The sequence below is a fragment of the Argopecten irradians genome, chromosome 15, assembly GCF_041381155.1.
Source record: "Argopecten irradians isolate NY chromosome 15, Ai_NY, whole genome shotgun sequence".
Lineage (NCBI taxonomy): Eukaryota > Metazoa > Mollusca > Bivalvia > Pectinida > Pectinidae > Argopecten > Argopecten irradians.
The window spans coordinates 26,580,700-26,605,731 of NC_091148.1; the positions used below are offsets into that span (position 1 = coordinate 26,580,700).

General features: G+C 35.9%; 1 protein-coding gene across 5 annotated transcripts in view; it reads left to right on the plus strand.

Annotated features, from left to right (window-relative positions):
* The first annotated feature begins 5,770 nt into the window (after positions 1-5,770).
* Positions 5,771-25,032, plus strand: part of LOC138308559 (diacylglycerol kinase theta-like) — a 61,440-nt gene continuing 42,178 nt past the window's right edge. For all 5 annotated transcript variants that reach the window (XM_069249604.1, XM_069249603.1, XM_069249607.1 and 2 more), the window contains exon 1: positions 5,771-6,166. In XM_069249604.1, the coding sequence (XP_069105705.1) occupies positions 5,998-6,166 (169 nt within the window). In that variant the 5' untranslated portion in view covers positions 5,771-5,997. The remainder of the gene's footprint in view (positions 6,167-25,032) is intronic.

The following is a 25,032-nucleotide window of genomic DNA, read 5'->3' on the forward strand; positions in this document are numbered from 1 at the left end:
CCATGGGGAAATACCTATAAACCCGAGGTCCCTCTATCTAGGCCTATATGTAGTTAGTCATGGTGAAATACCAATAAACCCGAGGTCTCTCTATCTATATGTAGTTAGCCATGGGGAAATACCTATAAACCCGAGGTCCCTCAATCTATGTGTAGTTAGCCATGGGGAAATACCTATAAACCCGAGGTCCCTCTATCTTTATGTAGTAAGCCATGGAGAAATACCTATAAACCCGAGGTCCCTCTATCTATATGTAGTTAGCCATGGAGAAATACCTATAAACACGAGGTCCCTCTATCTATATGTAGTTAGCCATGGAGAAATGCCTATAAACCCGAGGTCCCTCTATCTGTATGTAGTTAGCGATGGGGGAATACCTATAAACCCGAAATCCCTCTATCTATATGTAGTTAGTCATGGGGAAATACCTATAAACCCGAGGTCCCTCTATCTATATGTAGTTAGTCATGGGGAAATACCTATAAACCCGAGGTCCCTCTATCTATATGTAGTTAGCCATGGAGAAATACCTATAAACACGAGGTCCCTCTATCTATATGTAGTTAGCCATGGGGAAATACCTATCAACCCGAGGTCCCTCTATCTATATGTAGTTAGTCATGGGGAAATACCTATACACACGAGGTCCCTCTATCTATATGTAGTTAGTCATGGGGAAATACCTATAAACCCGAGGTCCCTCTATATATATGTAGTTAACCATGGGGAAATACCTATAAACACGAGGTCCCTCTATCTATATGTAGTTAACCATGGGGAAATACCTATAAACACGAGGTCCCTCTATCTATATGTAGTTAGCCATGGAGAAATACCTATAAACCCGAGGTCCCTCTATCTGAATGTAGTTAGCCATGGGGGAATACCTATAAACCCGAGGTCCCTCTATCTATATGTAGTTAGTCATGGGGAAATACCTATAAACACGAGGTCCCTCTATCTATATGTAGTTAGTCATGGGGAAATACCTATACACACGAGGTCCCTCTATCTATATGTAGTTAGTCATGGGTAAATACCTATACACACGAGGTCCCTCTATCTATATGTAGTTAGTCATGGGGAAATACCTATAAACCCGAGGTCCCTCTATATATATGTAGTTAGCCAAGGGGAAATACCTATAAACCCGAGGTCCCTATTTCTATATGTAGTTAGCCATGGGGAAATACCTATAAACCCGAGGTCCCTCTATCTATATGTAGTTAGCCATGGGGAAATACCTATAAACCCGAGGTCCCTCTATCTATATGTAGTTAGCCACGGAGAAGTACCTATAAACCCGAGGTCCCTCTATCTTTATGTAGTTAGTCATGTGGAAATACCTATAAACCCGAGGTCCCTCTATCTATATGTAGTTAGCCATGGGGAAATACCTATAAACACGATGTCCCTCTATCTATATGTAGTCATGGGGAAATACCTATAAACCCGAGGTCCCTCTATCTATATGTAGTTAGCCATGGAGAAGTACCTATAAACCCGAGGTCCCTCAATCTATATGTAGTTAGCCATGGAGAAGTACCTATAAACCCGAGGTCCCTCTATCTATATGTAGTTAGTCATGGGGAAATACCTATAAACCCGAGGTCCCTCTATCTATATGTAGTTAGCCACGGAGAAGTACCTATAAACCCGAGGTCCCTCTATCTTTATGTAGTTAGTCATGTGGAAATACCTATAAACCCGAGGTCCCTCTATCTATATGTAGTTAGCCATGGGGAAATACCTATAAACACGAGGTCCCTCTATCTATATGTAGTTAGCCATGGGGAAATACCTATAAACCCGAGGTCCCTCTATCTATATGTAGTTAGCCATGGAGAAGTACCTATAAACCCGAGGTCCCTCTATCTATATGTAGTTAGTCATGGGGAAATACCTATAAACCCGAGGTCCCTCTATCTATATGTAGTTAGTCATGGAGAAATACCTATAAACACGAGGTCCCTCTATCTATATGTAGATAGTCATGGGGAAATACCTATAAACCCGAGGTCCCTCTATCTATATGTAGTTAGCCATGGGGAAATACCTATAAACCCGAGGTCCTTGTATCTATATGTAGTTAGCCATGGAGAAATACCTATAAACCCGAGGTCCCTCTATCTATATGTAGTTAGCCATGGAGAAATACCTATAAACACGAGGTCCCTCTATCTATATGTAGATAGTCATGGGGAAATACCTATAAACCCGAGGTCCCTCTATCTATATGTAGTTAGCCATGGGGAAATACCTATAAACCCGAGGTCCTTGTATCTATATGTAGTTAGCCATGGAGAAATACCTGTAAACCCGAGGTCCCTCTATCTATATGTAGTTAGCCATGGGGAAATACCTATAAACACGAGGTCCCTCTATCTATATGTAGTTAGCCATGGGGAAATACCTATAAACCCGAGGTCCCTCTATCTATATGTAGTTAGCCATGGAGAAATACCTATAAACCCGAGGTCCCTCTATCTATATGTAGTTAGACATGGAGAAATACCTATAAACACGAGGTCCCTCTATCTATATGTAGATAGTCATGGAGAAATACCTATAAACCCGAGGTCCCTCTATCTATATGTAGTTAGCCATGGGGAAATACCTATAAACCCGAGGTCCTTGTATCTATATGTAGTTAGCCATGGAGAAATACCTATAAACCCGAGGTCCCTCTATCTATATGTAGTTAGCCATGGAGAAAATACCTATAAACACGAGGTCCCTCTATCTATATGTAGATAGTCATGGGGAAATACCTATAAACCCGAGGTCCCTCTATCTATATGTAGTTAGCCATGGGGAAATACCTATAAACCCGAGGTCCTTGTATCTATATGTAGTTAGCCATGGAGAAATACCTGTAAACCCGAGGTCCCTCTATCTATATGTAGTTAGCCATGGGGAAATACCTATAAACACGAGGTCCCTCTATCTATATGTAGTTAGCCATGGAGAAATACCTGTAAACCCGAGGTCCCTCTATCTATATGTAGTTAGCCATGGAGAAATACCTATAAACCCGAGGTCCCTCTATTTATATGTAGTTAGCCATGGGGAAATACCTATAAACCCGCTGTCCCTCTATCTATATGTAGTTAGCCATGGAGAAATACCTGTAAACCCGAGGTCCCTCTATCTATATGTAGTTAGCCATGGAGAAATACCTATAAACCCGAGGTCCCTCTATCTATATGTAGTTAGTCATGGGGAAATACCTATAAACCCGAGGTCCCTCTATCTATATGTAGTTAGTCATGGGGAAATACCTATAAACCCGAGGTCCCTCTATCTATATGTAGTTAGTCATGGGGAAATACCTATAAACCCGAGGTCCCTCTATCTATATGTAGTTAGTCATGGGGAAATACCTATAAACCCGAGGTCCCTCTATCTATATGTAGTTAGCCATGGGGAAATACCTATAAACCCGAGGTCCCTCTATCTATATGTAGTTAGCCATGGGGAAATACCTATAAACCCGAGGTCCCTCTATCTATATGTAGTTAGCCATGGGGAAATACCTATAAACCCGAGGTCCTCTATCTATATGTAGTTAGCCATGGGGAAATACCTATAAACCCGAGGCCCCTCTATTTATATGTAGTTAGCCATGGGGAAATACCTATAAACACGAGGTCCCTATATCTATATGTAGTTAGCCATGGGGGAAATACCTATAAACACGAGGTCCCTCTATCTATATGTAGTTAGTCATGGGGGAATATCTATAAACCAAGGTTCCTGTATTTATATGTAGTTAGCAATTTGGGAATACCTATAAACTCGCGGTCCCTCTATCTATATGTAGTTAGTCATGGGGGAATATCTATAAACCAAGGTTCCTGTATTTATATGTAGTTAGCAATTTGGGAATACCTATAAACACGAGGTCCCTCTATCTATATGTAGTTAGTCATGGGGGAATATCTATAAACCAAGGTTCCTGTATTTATATGTAGTTAGCAATTTGGGAATACCTATAAACTCGCGGTCCCTCTTTCGTCAGTAACGACAAAGATTAATGAAGAGCGAGTCGATGTGGTATCCTTCTTTTGGATGTCGCTCAGTCGGTAGAGCTGTAATTTTTCACACCGGAGAGCTGGATTCGATTCCTAATAGGAGTCATCCTCGGTTCTCCAGGGGTTCCGATCATCTGCGATTCCTACACCCCTGGACTGTCTCATAGTAAAACATGTTATGTACACCTAAAGAGTCGTATAACGGTACACCGTAGTTGATTATGTGGCTTTTAAGTTAAGCGTACTGTTTGTAGTGCTCAATGAAAATATTTACAAGCCTGTGATTGGTTCAGATTGTTCCTCTGAACTATCTTAATTCAGGTTTATTATGAGATAGTCCAGGGTTGTAGAGATCGTAGGTGATCGGAACCCCTGGAGTATCGGGGTTGGGACGGAGCACTCCACACCGATCCGCTACTTCATCCACTACACATGCTACAATGAGAATGTACAATGCTATCCGTCTCTTTGTACAGTGATTTAGCGCCATTTTTGTTGGGTTTATTTTAGTGAATTAATAGACACGATGGAGTCAGGCCGAGGGCGAAACACATGTGTAGCAGATCATGCGTGACGTATTTGTCACACCGTGGTGAACAATGGTGATCACCTGTTGATAGATCCGCCAGTTTTTACGTATGTCAACGCCACGGGGGCGGAAATGACTACTATATATAGATATATAGGGGGACTTTTATTTGGAGCATTTTGAACAGAATAAGTTATCAAATCTTTTCCATGGATTTTGTTCATCAGAAATACAATGTTGTTATACTAAAAACATAAAAGTATCGTGTTTAAGTTTGTACAAGAACAAACATATAATATGTTTCTGGCATAAGAACATTGTATAACAAACAATATGTTTCTGGTATAAGACCATTATGTTTCTGGTATAAGACCATTATATAGCAAACATAATATGTTTCTGGTATAAAAAAAAACGTTGTATAAAAACAATATGTTTCTGGTATAAGAGCATATACCATATAATAATTGTGGTGCTTTATAAACAAAATGTAGCAGGAAATTTGGAGAGAGAAACTACAACGGGCTTTTATGTCTAAACGAGAGCATTAACAGATATATCAAAAGTGCGCTAAACATATGACAGAGATGATATAGATATTTCTACACTTTGTAATTTGTATAAAATGAACGTAAGCTGACAAATCTGTTGGTGGGCATGCAAGCCAGCGTCCGGCTAATGAAATACATTGTCGTACACTGTATACACGTGTATTTAAAATGGTTTGTTAGCTTGATTTTTCTAATTAGCTACTGAAAAGAATAGCGGCCTTATGGATTGATGATTGAGTCAATATTTGGTGTCAGTAACTATTATTTCGCAGCCAATATTGGACACTATACACAAGGTATGTACATTTATATGTATACTAATATGTTAATTTATATACTAATTTACCAAGCAACATTATATTAATTTTATTCCTGAACTACCCGACTTCCCTATTCCATACACTTGCTTTCCTATTAGTGGATTTTGTTATAATTTTAATAGTTTTTGTAAAATATTAAATCCAGTGTGAACTTTATAATATCCATGTAGACTATCGCTGAAGTAGTTTACATTAAAATCGCGCCGTGAAGTCTTCCCTTCTCAGTGTATATGTCCGTACCGCCGGAGTTGTCTGTATACACCATCCATCGATCACTCAGCCTCAGCAACCGCTATCGTAGAACCTCTCCGCGGATTTTCTCGGAGCCTCGTTCCCGAACACTTTCCCTCATTTCCGCATATGACAGATTCGGCAAATGGTCGTGATGTATCATAGTGTCGGAGAAGATACGATGGTTTCGTCAGCTGTGCTTGCTACCGTCTGTCCATCTCCTCGCAGTGTTTGTTGTGAATATGTCGGTTTTCGTTCGAGTGTAATGGCAGAGGTGAAGTAGAGCGAGCACGCGACAGGAAAACTTCATCCCCACTGACAGATCAGCCTCCATGGAGAACTCGAGCCTAGCGGATAACAACATGTTACATTGTGGTGTAGACCCGGACGAACATGGCCATGGACATTTCTTTATCAAGAAAACATTTCACAAGCCAACATACTGTCATCATTGCACGGACATGCTGTGGGGACTGATCGGCCAAGGCTTTGTATGTGAAGGTAAGATGGTTCACAGTCTCGCCCTATATTCGCCAGTCGCTAATTTATGGTGAAAATGAAATGTGTGCTTAGGTGTATGTGTCTGTGTTTTGCTCGGCCTTCACGCGTTCGCCCGGGGGTCGGGACAGGGGAAAGTGTTATGGGTGGAAGGGGTAGGGTGCATTGTAGGGTTGGTCTAATTAATGCAGGCGTACACAGCCAGGGATGACGAAAGGCGTTCTCCACATCGATCACAGATACACGGCCATGTTAGCTGCGGCACTGAATGGCTGCGAGTATCGATCGACTCAATACCGGGAACTAGTCTCCTCTCCATCTACACAGGCACAATGTCATACTGCTCCTAAACATTTACTGTCATACCTACATATCTACTGTCATACCTACATATCTACTGTGATAACTACATATCTACTGTCATACCTACATATCTACTGTCATATCTACATATCTACTGTGATAACTACATATCTACTGTCATACCTAGATATTTTCTGTCATATTTACATATCTACTGTCATACCTACATATCTACTGTCATACCTACATATCTACTGTCATATCTACATATCTACTGTCATATCTACATATCTACTGTCATACCTACATATCTACTGTCATACCTACATATATACTGTCATATCTACATATCTACTGTCATATCATATCTACATATCTACTGTCACACCTACATATCTACTGTCATATCGTCATATCTACTGTCATATCTACTGTCATATCTACTGTCATATCTACTATCATACTGTCATATCTACTGTCATACCTACATATCTACTGTCATACCTACATATATACTGTCATATCTACATATCTACTGTCATATCATATCTACATATCTACATATCTACTACATATCTATGTCACATACCTACATATTATCTACTGTCATATCGTCATATCTACTGTCATATATCTACTATACTGTCATACTACATATCTACTGTCATACCTACATATCTACTGTCATACCTACATATCTACTGTCATATCTAGATCTACATATCTACTGTCATATCTACATATCTACTGTCATATAATATCTACATATCTACTGTCACACCTACATATCTACTGTCATATCTACATATCTACTGTCATATCTACATATCTACTGTCATACCTACATATCTACTGTCATACCTACATATCTACTGTGATAACTACATATCTACTGTCATACCTACATATCTACTGTCATATCTACTACATATCTACTGTGATAACTACATATCTACTGTCATACCTAGATATTTTCTGTCATATTTACATATCTACTGTCATACCTACATATCTACTGTCATACCTACATATCTACTGTCATATCTACATATCTACTGTCATATCTACATATCTACTGTCATACCTACATATCTACTGTCATACCTACATATATCTACTGTCATATCTACATATCTACTTACATATCTACTGTCATCTACATATCTACTGCTGTCACCTACATATCTACTGTCATATCGTAACATATCTACTGTCATATCTACTACTGTCATTCTACATATCTACATATCTACTGTCATACCTACATATCTACTGTCATACCTACATATATACTGTCATATCTACATATCTACTGTCATATCATATCTACATATCTACTGTCACACCTACATATCTACTGTCATATCGTCATATCTACTGTCATATCTACTGTCATACCTACATATCTACTGTCATACCTACATATCTACTGTCATATCTAGATCTACATATCTACTGTCATATCTACATATCTACTGTCATATAATATCTACATATCTACTGTCACACCTACATATCTACTGTCATATCTACATATCTACTGTATATCTACATATCTACTGTCATACTACATATCTACTGTCATACCTACATATCTACTGTCATATCTACATATCTACTGTCATATCTAAATATCTACTGTCATATCTACATATCTACTGTCATACCTACATATCTACTGTCATATCTACATATCTACTGTCATATCTACATATCTACTGTCATAACCTACATATCTACTGTCATATCTACATATTTACTGTCATACCTAGATATTTTCTGTCATATTTACATATCTACTGTCATACCTACATATCTACTGTGATAACTACATATCTACTGTCATATCTACATATCTACTGTCATACCTACATATCTACTGTCATACTACATATCTACTGTCATACCTACATTATCTAATGTCATATCTACATATCTACTGTCATATCTACATATCTACTGTCATACCTACATATCTACTGTCATATCCTACATATCTACTGTCATATCTACTGTCATATCTACATATCTACTGTCATATCTACATATCTACTGTCATACCTACATATCTACTGTCATATCTAACATATCTACTGTCATATACATATCTACATATCTACATATCTACTGTCATACCTACATATACTGTACTCATACTATCATATGTACATATCTACTGTCATATCATATCTACTGTCATACTACATATCTACTGTCATACCTACATATTTACTGTCATATCTACATCTACATATCTACTGTCTACCATATCTAATCTAATTCATATCTACTGTCATATCTACATATCTACTGTCATATACATATACTGTCTACATATCTACTGTCATACCTACATATCTACTGTCATATCTACATATCTACTGTCATATCTACATATCTACTGTCATACCTACATATCTACTGTCATATCTACATATCTACTGTCATATCTACATATCTACTGTCAACCTGATATCTATTGTCATATCTACATATTTACTGTCATACCTAGATATTTTCTGTCATATTACATATCTACATATCTACTGTCATACCTACATATCTACTGTCATATCTACATATCTACTGTCATACCTACATATCTATTGTCATACCTACATATCTCTGTCATATCTACATATCTACTGTCATACCTACAAATCTACTGTGATAACTACATATCTACTGTCATACCTACATATCAACTGTCATATCTACATATATCTACTGTCATATTATATATTCTACTGTCATACCTACATATCTTACTGTCATATCTACATATCTACTGTCATATCTACATATCTACTGTCATACCTACATATCTACTGTCATATCTACATATCTACTGTCATATACCTACATAATCTACTGTCATACCTAACATATCTACTACCTACATATTACTGTCCTGTCATACCTACATATCTACTGTCATATCTACATATCTACTGTCATATATCCTGTCATACACATATATCATTCATATTACTGTATAACTTATCTACTGTCATACTACACATCTTACATATCTACTGTCATACTACATATCTACTGTCATACTACATTATCTACTGTCATATATTACATATCTCATATTACTGTTCAACTTTGGCTGATATGACGTCATCTGATTGTTCGGCAATTGTACTGTCACAGCTATATAAGATACTTTTATCTTACATAGCTGTCTTTCATGGGACATACTCTCTCTTCATGGCTAGCTATGTGAGAAAACTACATATCTACTGTCATACCTAGATATTTTCTGTCATATTTACATATCTACTGTCATACCTACATATCTATGTCATACCTACATATCTACTGTCATATCTACATAGCTACTGTCATACCTACATATCTACTGTCATATCTACATATCTACTGTCATACCTACATATCTACTGTCATATCTACATATCTATTGTCATACCTACATATCTACTTTCATATCTACATATCTACTGTCATACCTACATATCTACTGTCTACCTACTACCTACATCTATGTCATATTACATATCTACTGTCATATCTACATATCTACTGTCATAATACCTACATATCTACTGTCATATCTACATATCTACTGTCATATCTACATATCTACTGTCATACTACATATCTACTGTCATACCTACATATCTACTGTCATATCTACATATCTACTGTCATACCTACATATCTACTGTCATATCTACATATCTACTGTCATACCTACATATCTACTGTCATATCTACATATCTACTGTCATACCTACATATCTACTGTCATACCTACATATCTACTGTCATATCTACATATCTACTGTCATACCTACATATCTACTGTCATATCTACATATCTACTGTCATACCTACATATCTACTGTCATATCTACATATCTACTGTCATACCTACATATCTACTGTCATACCTACATATCTACTGTCATACCTACATATCTACTGTCATACCTACATATCTACTGTCATACCTACATATCTACTGTCATATCTACATATCTACTGTCATATCATATCTACATATCTACTGTCATACCTACATATCTACTGTCATATCTACATATCTACTGTCACACCTACATATCTACTGTCATATCGTCATATCTACTGTCATATCTACTGTCATATCTACATATCTACTGTCATACCTACATATCTACTGTCATACCTACATATCTACTGTCATATCTACATATCTACTGTCATACCTACATATCTACTGTCATATCTACATATCTACTGTCATATCTACATATCTACTGTCATATCTGCTGTCATACCTACATATCTACTGTCATATCTACATATCTACTGTCATATCTACATATCTACTGTCATATCTACTGTCATATCATACCTACATATCTACTGTCATATCTACATATCTACTGTCATACCTACATATCTACTGTCATACCTACATATAAACTGTCATATCTACATATCTACTGTCATACCTACATATCAACTGTCATACCTACATATCTACTGTCATATCTACATATCTACTGTCATACCTACATATCTACTGTCATACATACATATCTACTGTCATATCTACATATCTGCTGTCATATCCTACATATCTACTGTCATATCTACATATCTACTGTCATACTACATATCTACTGTCATACCTACATATCTACTGTCATATCTACATATCTACTGTCATACCTACATATCTACTGTCATATCTACATATCTACTGTCATACCTACATATCTACTGTCATACCTACATATCTACTGTCATATCTACATATCTATTGTCATACCTACATATCTACTGTCATATCTACATATCTACTGTCATACTACATATCTACTGTCATACCTACATATCTACTGTCATACCTACATATCTACGTCATACATATCTACTGTCATACCTACAAACATACTGCTGTCATACCTACATATCTACTGTCATACTACATATCTACTGTCATACCTACATATCTACTGTCATACACCTACATATCTACTGTCATACCTACATATCTACTGTCATATTTACATATCTACTGTCATATACACTATCTACTGTCATATCTCTATCTACTGTCATACTACATATCTATTGATATCTACATATCTACTGTCATACCTACATATCTACTGTCATACCATATATTTCCTTCTGTCATACTACTACTGTCATATACTACATATCTACTGTCATACCTACATATCTACTGTCATACCTACATATCTACATGTCATATCTACTGTCATATACCTACATATCTACTGTCATACCTACATATCTACTGTCATACCTACATATCTACTGTCATATCTACATATCTACTGTCATATCTACATATCTACTGTCATACCTACATATCTACTGTCATATCTACATATCTACTGTCATACCTACATATCTACTGTCATACCTACATATCTACTGTCATATCTACATATCTACTGTCATATCATATCTACATATCTACTGTCATACCTACATATCTACTGTCATATCTACATATCTACTGTCATATCTACATATCTACTGTCATATCTACATATCTACTGTCATACCTACATATCTACTGTCATACCTACATATCTACTGTCATACCTACATATCTACTGTCATACCTACATATCTACTGTCATATCTACATATCTACTGTCATACCTACATATCTACTGTCATACCTACATATCTACTGTCATATCTACATATCTACTGTCATACCTACATATCTACTGTCATATCTACATATCTACTGTCATATCTACATATCTACTGTCATACCTACATATCTACTGTCATATCTACATATCTACTGTCATACCTACATATCTACTGTCATATCTACATATCTACTGTCATACCTACATATCTACTGTCATATCTACATATCTACTGTCATATCTACATATCTACTGTCATACCTACATATCTACTGTCATACCTACATATCTACTGTCATACCTACATATCTACTGTCATACCTACATATCTACTGTCATACCTATATATCTATTGTAATACCTACATATCTACTGTCATACCTACATATCTACTGTCATACCTACATATCTACTGTCATATCTACTGTCATATCTACATATCTACTGTCATACCTACATATCTACTGTCATACCTACATATCTACTGTCATACCTACATATCTACTGTCATATCTACATATTTACTGTCATATCTACATATCTACTGTCATATCTACATATCTACTGTCATATCTACATATCTACTATCATACCTACATATCTACTGTCATACCTACATATCTATTTTTATACCTACATATCTACTGTCATATATACATAACTACTGTCATATCTGCTGTCATACCTACATATCTACTGTCATACCTACATTTCTTACTGTCATATTTACTGTCATATCTACATATCTACTGTCATATATACATATCTACTGTGATATCTGCTGTCATACCTACATATCTACTGTCATATCTACATATCTACTGTCATATATACCATATCTACTGTCATATATACATATCTACTGTCATATCTGCTGTCATACCTACATATCTACTGTCATATCTACATATCTATTGTCATATCTACATATCTACTGTCATACCTACATATCTACTGTCATACCTACATATCTACTGTCATTTCTACATATTTACTGTCATATCTACATACCTACTGTCATATCTACATATCTACTGTCATACCTACATATCTACTGTCATTTCTACATATTTACTGTCATATCTACATACCTACTGTCATATCTACATATCTACTGTCATACCTAGATATCTACTGTCATACCTACATATCTACTGTCATACCTACATATCTACTGTCATACCTACATATCTACTGTCATACCTACATTTCTATATAGATTTTCCGGGTAGTGTAGGTCAGTTCTATCTAAATATTCCGCACGCATGAGCCCTTAAGCTTGGTACGTCAGTTTTTAGCCCACCATCATCAGATGGTTGGCTATTCATATCGCCCTGCGTCCGTGGTCCGTCGTCTGTCTTCCGTCGTCCATCTTCCGTCGTCGGTCTTCCGTCCGTACACAATGCTTGTTATCACTATTTCTTAAAAACTACAGCAGGGATTTTGTTCAAACTTCGCATGGAGCGTCCCCTTGGTCCATAGTTGTGCCATACATATTTTTTGGCTGATCGGAAAACAAGATGGCCACCAGGCAGCCATCTTTGATTTTGGCAGTTGAAGTTTGTTATCAATATTTCTTGAGATCTACTTAAGGGATTTTGTTCAAACTTCACATGGAGGGTACCCTTGGTCCCTAGTTGTGCTATACTGATTTTGAGGCTGATCGGAAAGACAAGATGGCTGCCTAGCAGCCATCTTGAATTTTGGGGATTTTGTTCAAATTTCTCATGGAGGATCCCATTGGTCTCTAGTTGTGCCATACAAATTTTGAGGCTGATCGGAAAAACAAGATTTAGCAGTTGAAGTTTGTTATCCATATTTCTTGAGATCTACTTAAGGGATTTTGTTCAAACTTCACATGGAGGGTACCCTTGGTCCCTAGTTGTGCCATACAGATTTTGAGGCTGATCAGAAACATCTTGAATTTTGGCTGTTGAAATTTGTTATCAATATTTCTTGAGAATTACCAAAGGGATTTTGTTCAAATTTCACCTGGAGGATCCCATTGGTCTCTAGTTGTGCCAAACAAATTTTGAGGCTGATCGGAAAAACAAGATGGCAGCCATGCAGCCATGAAGTCTGTTATCAATATATACCTTAAGAACTACTGAAGGGATTTTGTTAAAACTTCACATGAAGGGTTCTCTTGGTCCATTTGTGCCATACAGATTTTGAGGCTGATCGGAAAAACAAGATGGCTGCCAGTCAGCCTTCTTTGAATTTGGCAGTTGAAGTTTGTTATCGCTATTTCTTTAGAACTACTGAAGGGTTTTTCTTCAAACTTCCCATGGATGGGTTCCTTTGGTCCTGCGTGTGCCATACAGATTTTGTGGCTGATTCGAAAAACAAGATGGCCACAAGGCAGCCATCTTGGATTTTGGCTGTTGAAGATTGTTATCGATATTTCTTGAGAATTACGGAAGGGATCTTGTTCAAATTTCACATGGAGGATCCCATTTGTCCCTAGTTGTGCCATACAAATTTTGAGGCCGATCGGAAAAACAAGATGGCCACCAGGCAGCCATCTTGGATTTTGGCTGTTGAAGTTTGTTATTCAGAACTACTAAAGAGATTTTGTTCAAACTTCACATGGATGGTTCCCTTGGTCCCTTGTTGTGCCATATAGATTTTGACTCTGAAACTTATATCGTTACAATAATGAATTGTGAATCCTGAAGTTTTATATTGCAATTTTCAAGATTAACGTATCAAGTTTTATTTTGCACTTTCTTGACAAATGCTTCAAATATAATCCACACACATCAAATGAACGGTAACGACTTTGTCCATATTTATATCTGATTGTTTGAATGATAATGCAACTAGAATGAAGAGAGAAAGAAGAGAAAAGAACAAAAAAATCTATCATTCATTTGACTAACATAGAACATACAATGGTGGGCGTCAAGATCCCTCTGGGATCTCTTGTATATAGATGTTTAGCCTGCCTGAGCCCAGTGAAAGTCAGTTCTATATATGGATGTTCTGCGCGCATGAGCGGAGTGAAAGTCAGTTCTATTTAGATGCTACGCATGCTTGAGCCCTGAGTAGGTCAGTTCTATACAGATGTTCCACCCGTGTGAGCTATGGGTAAGTCAGTTTTATTCAGATGCTCCGTGTGCGTGAGCCCAGTGTAGGTCAGTTCTATATATAGATGTTTTGCTTTCGTGAGCCCTGGGTTGGTCAGTTCTATTTAGATGCTACGCACATATGAGCCTTTGGAAGGTCAGTTCTATATTATATAGATGTTCTGCTTGCGTGAGCCCTGGGTAGGTCAGTTCTATATAGACACTATGCACATGTGAGCCTTGGAAAAGTCAGTTCTATATAGCTATATAGATGTTCTGTGTGTGTTAGCCCTGGATAGGTCAGTTCTATATAGACGCTATGCACACGTGAGCCTTAGGTAGGTCAGTTCTATATAGATGTTCTGTGTGTGTTAGCCCTGGGTAGGTCAGTTCTATATAGATGTTCTGTGTGTGTGAGCCCTGGGTAGGTCAGTTCTATATAGACGCTATGCACACGTGAGCCTTAGGTAGGTCAGTTCTATATAGATGTTCTGTGTGTGTTAGCCCTGGGTAGGTCAGTTCTATATAGATGTTCTGTGTGTGTGAGCCCTGGGTAAGTCAGTTCTATATAGACACTATGCATATGTGAGCCTTGAGAAAGTCAGTTCTATATAGATGTTCTGTGTGTGTTAGCCCTGGGTAGGTCAGTTCTATATAGATGTTCTGTGTGTGTGAGCCCTGAGTAGGTCAGTTCTATATAGACACTATGCATATGTGAGCCTTGGGAAAGTCAGTTCTATATAGATGTTCTGTGTGTGTTAGCCCTGGGTAGGTCAGTTCTATATAGATGTTCTGTGTGTGTGAGCCCTGGGTAGGTCAATTCTATATAGACACTATGCACATGTGAGCCTTGGAAAAGTCAGTTCTATATAGCTATATAGATGTTCTGTGTGTGTTAGCCCTGGACAGGTCAGTTCTATATAGACGCTATGCACACGTGAGCCTTGGGAAGGTCAGTTCTATATATATAGATGTTCTGCGGGCGTGAGATCTGGGTAGGTCAGTTCTATATAGATGTTCTGCGGGCGTGAGATCTGGGTAGGTCAGTTCTATATATATAGATGTTCTGCGGGCGTGAGATCTGGGTAGGTCAGTTCTATATAGATGTTCTGCTTGCGTGAGCCCTGGGTAGGTCAGTTCTATATAGACACTATGCACATGTGAGCCTTGGAAAAGTCAGTTCTATATATATAGATGTTCTGCGGGCGTGAGATCTGGGTAGGTCAGTTCTATATAGATGTTCTGCGGGCGTGAGATCTGGGTAGGTCAGTTCTATATATATAGATGTTCTGCGGGCGTGAGATCTGGGTAGGTCAGTTCTATATAGATGTTCTGCTTGCGTGAGCCCTGGGTAGGTCAGTTCTATATAGACACTATGCACATGTGAGCCTTGGAAAAGTCAGTTCTATATAGCTATATAGATGTTCTGTGTGTGTTAGCCCTGGATAGGTCAGTTCTATATAGACGCTATGCACATGTGAGCCTTGGGAAGGTCAGTTCTAAATATATAGATGTTCTGCAGGCGTGAGATCTGGGTAGGTCAGTTCTATATAGATGTTCTGCAGGCGTGAGATCTGGGTAGGTCAGTTCTATATAGATGTTCCGCGGGCGTGAGATCTTGGTATGTCAGTTCTATATAGATGTTCCACGGGCGTGAGATCTGGGTAGGTCAGTTCTATATAGATGTTCTGTGTGTGTGAGCCCTGGGTAGGTCAATTCTATATAGACACTATGCACATGTGAGCCTTGGAAAAGTCAGTTCTATATATATAGATGTTCTGCGGGCGTGAGATCTGGGTAGGTCAGTTCTATATAGATGTTCTGCGGGCGTGAGATCTGGGTAGGTCAGTTCTATATATATAGATGTTCTGCGGGCGTGAGATCTGGGTAGGTCAGTTCTATATAGATGTTCTGCTTGCGTGAGCCCTGGGTAGGTCAGTTCTATATAGACACTATGCACATGTGAGCCTTGGAAAAGTCAGTTCTATATATATAGATGTTCTGCGGGCGTGAGATCTGGGTAGGTCAGTTCTATATAGATGTTCTGCGGGCGTGAGATCTGGGTAGGTCAGTTCTATATATATAGATGTTCTGCGGGCGTGAGATCTGGGTAGGTCAGTTCTATATAGATGTTCTGCTTGCGTGAGCCCTGGGTAGGTCAGTTCTATATAGACACTATGCACATGTGAGCCTTGGAAAAGTCAGTTCTATATAGCTATATAGATGTTCTGTGTGTGTTAGCCCTGGATAGGTCAGTTCTATATAGACGCTATGCACATGTGAGCCTTGGGAAGGTCAGTTCTAAATATATAGATGTTCCACGGGCGTGAGATCTGGGTAGGTCAGTTCTATATAGATGTTCCGCGGACGTGAGATCTGGGTAGGTCAGTTCTATATAGATGTTCCGCAGGCGTGAGATCTGGGTAGGTCAGTTCTATATAGATGTTCCGCGGGCGTGAGATCTGGGTAGGTCAGTTCTATATAGATGTTCCGCGGGCGTGAGATCTGGGTAGGTCAGTTCTATATAGATGTTCTGCGGGTGTGAGATCTGGGTAGGTCAGTTCTATATAGATGTTCTGCGGGCGTGAGATCTGGGTAGGTCAGTTCTATATAGATGTTCCGCGGGCGTGAGATCTGGGTAGGTCAGTTCTATATAGATGTTCTGCGGCGTGAGATCTGGGTAGGTCAGTTCTATATAGATGTTCTGCGGGCGTGAGATCTGGGTAGGTCAGTTCTATATAGATGTTCTGCGGGCGTGAGATCTGGGTAGGTCAGTTCTATATATATAGATGTTCTGCGGGCGTGAGATCTGGGTAGGTCATGATCAGTTCTATATAGACGCTATGCACACGTGAGCTTTGGAGAAGTCAGTTCTATATAGCTATATAGATGTTCTGTGTGTGTTAGCCCTGGATAGGTCAGTTCTATATAGACGCTATGCACACGTGAGCCTTGGGAAGGTCAGTTCTATATATATAGATGTTCTGCGGGCGTGAGATCTGGTTAGGTCAGTTCTATATAGATGTTCCGCGGGCGTGAGATCTGGGTAGGTCAGTTCTATATAGATGTTCTGCGGGCGTGAGATCTGGTTAGGTCAGTTCTATATAGATGTTCTGCGGGCGTGAGATCTGGGTAGGTCATGATCAGTTCTATTAAGATGCTACACACATGTGAGCCTTGGAGAAGTCAGTTCTATATAGATGTTCCGCGGGCGTGAGATCTGGGTAGGTCATGATCAGTTCTATTAAGATGCTACACACATGTGAGCCTTGGAGAAGTCAGTTCTATATAGATGTTCCGCACGCATGTTCTTCATCCACAGCAATGCACTTGTTTGTATGTAATCGGAACACCTTGCCTACTTCTGCGAACGTAGTTTTGAAGAAAAAAGACGAGGTGATCAGATTGGCTCATATGCTTGTCCACGAATGTCACCAAACCCTCGAAATCTTTTCGTAGCTCAAGATTTATGGTTTCTGCTTTACTTTTGGTTTAACATCCTGTCAACAGCAAGCTAGGGTAATTTTTAAACATCAGGCCAGGTTTAGGGGGTACAAGCTTAAGAAAGCCAGAGTACCTGGAGAAAGAACCACTGATCTATGGTCAGAACCTGCAAAATACTGTTTTATCAGGGTTTTGAACTCCTAATATGGAGATAAAGAGCTGGTGGCCATGGTGATATGTTGGAACTCCATAACCATTTATAAGTGTACATGTACTAAATGAACGGAGATATATATAGCATTGATTTTAAAGTATCAACAGTTTATTACCCATGGGACCCTGGAGAGGTGATAATTAGCTATCAATATTCAAAAAAGAAAAAGGCGACATTGGAAACACCACAACTGTTTTCTATTTTTAGCTTGAGATGATTGTCAAGTGTCATGTTTCTGTATCAATTTTAAATGAAGAATCCAATATCAATTATTTATATATTGGTTACGATGTCGCAAGGGAATGTTATACATGTATATGCTTTGGAATGGATACCATATTCGACCCAATAAGCGCTAAAAATTTTAAGACATGAAAAGGTCCTTAATAGGACTAACATTTCACAATATCATCACACTGAGTAGGTCATTATATATATAAATCAATTTGCAAAAGTAATGATATAGAGACGGCTACACATAATATCAATCTGTATTTGGTTCAAGATAGTGAGGAAGAGTAAATGGTGCTTATGCAAACTATTTATATACAACAAACACTCAAGAGAACAGTTTACCTGTTTATTACACTACAGTTAAAAACTACAATTTGGCGTATCAGGGGCTACTCACTCATATCCATATAATTAACTTACAATCTAAATATTTAAACGATGAATTACGAGGCTCTGAGGTGTCAGAGCCGGGACTTGAGCAAGACTCCAAGGATACAGAGAAGCCACTAGACCCTGAACGGCTCCAGAGAAGTAGCTAGACTCTGTAGCGACCTGGAGATGCTAAAAAAAAAAGGAAATAGAATATATACAAGACTAGCTAGACCCCCAACGATGTGAGAGAAGCTGTATATGCTAGCTAGACCCCCAACGATATGAGAGAAGCTGGAACATACTGTCATAAATATATATTCTATTGAATTATATTGGGGGAAAATTCCCCAAGAATTTAATGCCAACCGAATTAAATCTTAATATTAATAAAAGTACTAAAGACAGAGTGAGTAACCCAATTAACAGAAGAGGAAGAATATATGAATAAATCTGAAATCATGACAAGAAAAAGAAATGCAAATAAAACAAGCAATTGATGATGTAAGCAAAGACAATCCGATAGTAATAAAAGAAAATGCCATGGTGCTGAAGGGGATGATGGGTGGGTTAGCCTACACATTCGCCATTTTGCAACGAAAACTATGCTATGGGGTTCCAACAACCCCAACAAGGGATCCCCCAAATGAACGCTGATTGGTCAATCAGCGCATCCCTAATTTACATGTAACATATGTGAAACATTTGATCTACATATACATATGCCCGTAAGCAATGATACATAAGCCACCTAAACAAACTAAAAAACAATTATAAATAAACAAACAAAACAATTGCACAAAATGTTAATAAAATAATTGAAGCAGAAGTTCATGTTGTATATAAACTATAATTTAATATAAATATAAAATTATCATGTAAACTGCATCACCAGGCTTCCATGAGGAAAGTATACAATGTTCAATACAAACATTGTTGCAACATCTGTCAAGTGTATGCACCATCTCAATGGCACTTTTTGAAGTTTTCAGTCTGGATTGATAATACGTTTTTAAAGTTGGATTTATTTACTTTCATGATTATTTTTGAGAAATGTTTTGGTAATAAAGTTGATTCAAAATGAATCAAACTACACAGTGATGCTATCATTTTCAAATATTATTCGATATGAGGACTTCAAAAATTATTAAAAACATCTACAGGTCAGAAAATGGTTGATTTTCTCTGTCGGAAATACTCAAAAAATTGCCGATTTTTTATAAATTTTAGAAAAAAATATTGCACAAATTACTTGAAATATCGTAAACAAACTAATATATATCTGAATCATGGCTCAGTCAATATATTTGCTCTGAAAAACACTGTTATTTCTGCTTTGTGCGTACCGGTTCACGACCCGTTCACCGCTACTTTCACTTTCTATCGTTCCGAGTAGCGTGTTTGTTGTGGGATGTTTGTACATTATTTGCTGTTGAAAAATGCACGAAAATAGTCTATCAACTTTAAATGAAGTATACTAAAGGTTTATTGAAGTTTTGACAACAAGTTTCTAACAAAATTATCAACACTCACGTCTGTAAACTCGCCAGTCCATTCCAACACAGCGTCAGGTAATGCGATAGTATGGGACCTCGCCGTTCTTCATGACTGTCAGATTTTCGATCGGTCAAATTGAATAAAACATCGTTTAAATCATTGTCAGATTATATGCTTTTAGGCCTGTGATATTTAAATATCATGACATTGTACTTATAATTCCAAATATCTGCCGTAATATCAACAACAGAAGCCATGATAGCGCCGGTAACATGAATGAAGCAGTTAACACATGTGTGATTTTCTCGGTTAATTTATTCAGAGTTTTATATAGTAACACTGTGCCGATTTTTGATTGGTTAGAAATTTGGTCACGTCTATAATTAGATTGTAAAGTCTGAACACAGGTGGCACTTTTATCACGTGATACGAAGCTAGCAAAACATTGATAGTCAAAATGGCGTCCAGAGTCGCTTGCATTGAGATGGTGCGGGGGCGTCCAAAGTCGCTTACAGGTGGTAAAGGGTTATTGGGTGATATACAATAATAGTCTTTTGATCTGATTAAAACATGGTCCAATATCATTTTACAAAGATATGATGTACAATTATAATCTTTTGATCTGATTAAAATATGGTCCAATATCATTTTACGAAGATATGATATACAAAATCTTTTGATCTGATTAAAATATGGTCCAATATCATTTTACGAAGATATGATATACAATAATATTCTTTGGATCCGATTAAAATATGGTCCAATATCATTTTACGAAGATATGATATACAATAATATTCTTTGGATCCGATTAAAATATGGTCCAATATCATTTTACGAAAATATGATATACAATAATGATCCTTGGATCCGATTAAAATATGGTCCAATATCATTTTACGAAGATATGATATACAATAATATTCTTTGGATCCGATTAAAGTATGGTCCAATATCATTTTACGAAGACATGATATACAATAACAATCTTGTGATCCGATTAAAATATGGTCCAATATCATTTTACGAAGATATGATATACAATAACAATCTTATGATCCGATTAAAATATGGTCCTATATCATTTTACGATGATAAGATATATAATGATAATCTTTTGATCTGATTAAAATATGGTCCAATATCATTTTACGAAGATATGATATACAATAACAATCTTATGATCCGATTAAAATATGGTCCAATATCATTTTACGAAGATTTGATATATAATGATAATCTTTTGATCTGATTAAAATATGGTCCAATATCATTTTACGAAAATATGATATACAATAATGATCCGATTAAAATATGGTCCAATATCATTTTACGATGATAAGATATATAATGATAATCTTTTGATCTGATTAAAATATGGTCCAATATCATTTTACGAAGATATGATATACAATAATATTCTTTGGATCCGATTAAAATATGGTCCAATATCATTTTACGAAGATATGATATACAATAATAATCTTTGGATCCGATTAAAATATGGTCCAATATCATTTTACGAAGACATGATATACAATAACAATCTTATGATCCGATTAAAATATGGTCCAATATCATTTTACGAAGATATGATATACAATAACAATCTTGTGATCCGATTAAAATATGGTCCAATATCATTTTACGATGATAAGATATATAATGATAATCTTTTGATCTGATTAAAATATGGTCCAATATCATTTTACGAAGATATGATATACAATAATATTCTTTGGATCCGATTAAAATACGGTCCAATATCATTTTACGAAGATATGATATACAATAATATTCTTTGGATCCGATTAAAATATGGTCCAATATCATTTTACGATGATAAGATATATAATGATAATCTTTTGATCTGATTAAAATATGGTCCAATATCATTTTACGAAGATATGATATACAATAATAATCTTTGGATCCGATTAAAATATGGTCCAATATCATTTTACGAAGATATGATATACAATAACAATCTTATGATCCGATTAAAATATGGTCCAATATCATTTTACGAAGATATGATATACAATAATATTCTTTGGATCCGATTAAAATATGGTCCAATATCATTTTACGAAGATATGATATACAATAATGATCCGATTAAAATATGGTCCTATATCATTTTACGAAGATATGATATACAAAATCTTTTGATCTGATTAAAACATGGTCCAATATCATTTTACGAAGATATGATATACAATAATAATCTTTTGATCTGATTAAAATATGGTCCAATATCATTTTACGAAGATATGATATACAATAATATTCTTTGGATCCGATTAAAATATGGTCCAATATCATTTTACGAAGATATGATATACAATAATGATCCGATTAAAATATGGTCCTATATCATTTTACGAAGATATGATATACAAAATCTTTTGATCTGATTAAAACATGGTCCAATATCATTTTACGAAGATAAGATATATAATGATAATCTTTTGATCTGATTAAAACATGGTCCAATATCATTTTACGAAGATATGATATACAATAATAATCTTTTGATCTGATTAAAACATGGTCCAATATCATTTTACGAAGATATGATATACAATAATAATCTTTTGATCTGATTAAAATATGGTCCAATATCATTTTATGAAGATAAGATATTTAATGATAATCTTTTGATCTGATTAAAATATGGTCCAATATCATTTTACGAAGATATGATATACAATAATAATCTTTGGAGCCGATTAAAATATGGTCCAATATCATTTTACGAAGATATGATATACAAAATCTTTTGATCTGATTAAAACATGGTCCAATATCATTTTACGAAGATATGATATACAATAATAATCTTTTGATCTGATTAAAACATGGTCCAATATCATTTTACGAAGATATGATATACAATAATAATCTTTTGATCTGATTAAAATATGGTCCAATATCATTTTATGAAGATAAGATATATAATGATAATCTTTTGATCTGATTAAAATATGGTCCAATATCATTTTACGAAGATATGATATACAATAATAATATTTTGATCTGATTAAAATATGGTCCAATATCATTTTACCAAGATATGATATACAAAATCTTTTGATCTGATTAAAATATGGTCCAATATCATTTATGAAGATAAGATATATAATGATAATCTTTTGATCTGATTAAATATGGTCCAATATCAGTTTACGAAGATATGATATACAATAATGAATTAAATATAATCTTTTGATCTGACTACAATATGGTCCAATATCATTTTACGAAAATATGATATACAATAATAAATTAAATTATCTTTTGATCTGATTAAAATATGGTCCAATATCATTTTACAAAGATATGATATACAATAATAATCTTTGGATCCGATTAAAATATGGTCCAATATCATTTTACGAAGATATGATATACAATAACAATCTTATGATCCGATTAAAATATGGTCCAATATCATTTTACGAAGATATGATATACAATAACAATCTTATGATCCGATTAAAATATGGTCCAATATCATTTTACGAAGATATGATATACAATAATATTCTTTGGATCCGATTAAAATATGGTCCAATATCATTTTACGAAGATATGATATACAATAATGATCCGATTAAAATATGGTCCTATATCATTTTACGAAGATATGATATACAAAATCTTTTGATCTGATTAAAACATGGTCCAATATCATTTTACGAAGATATGATATACAATATTAATCTTTTGATCTGATTAAAATATGGTCCAATATCATTTTACGAAGATATGATATACAATAATATTCTTTGGATCCGATTAAAATATGGTCCAATATCATTTTACGAAGATATGATATACAATAATGATCCGATTAAAATATGGTCCTATATCATTTTACGAAGATATGATATACAAAATCTTTTGATCTGATTAAAACATGGTCCAATATCATTTTACGAAGATATGATATACAATAATAATCTTTTGATCTGATTAAAATATGGTCCAATATCATTTTACGAAGATATGATATACAATAATTATCTTTTGATCTGATTAAAATATGGTCCAATATCATTTTATGAAGATAAGATATTTAAT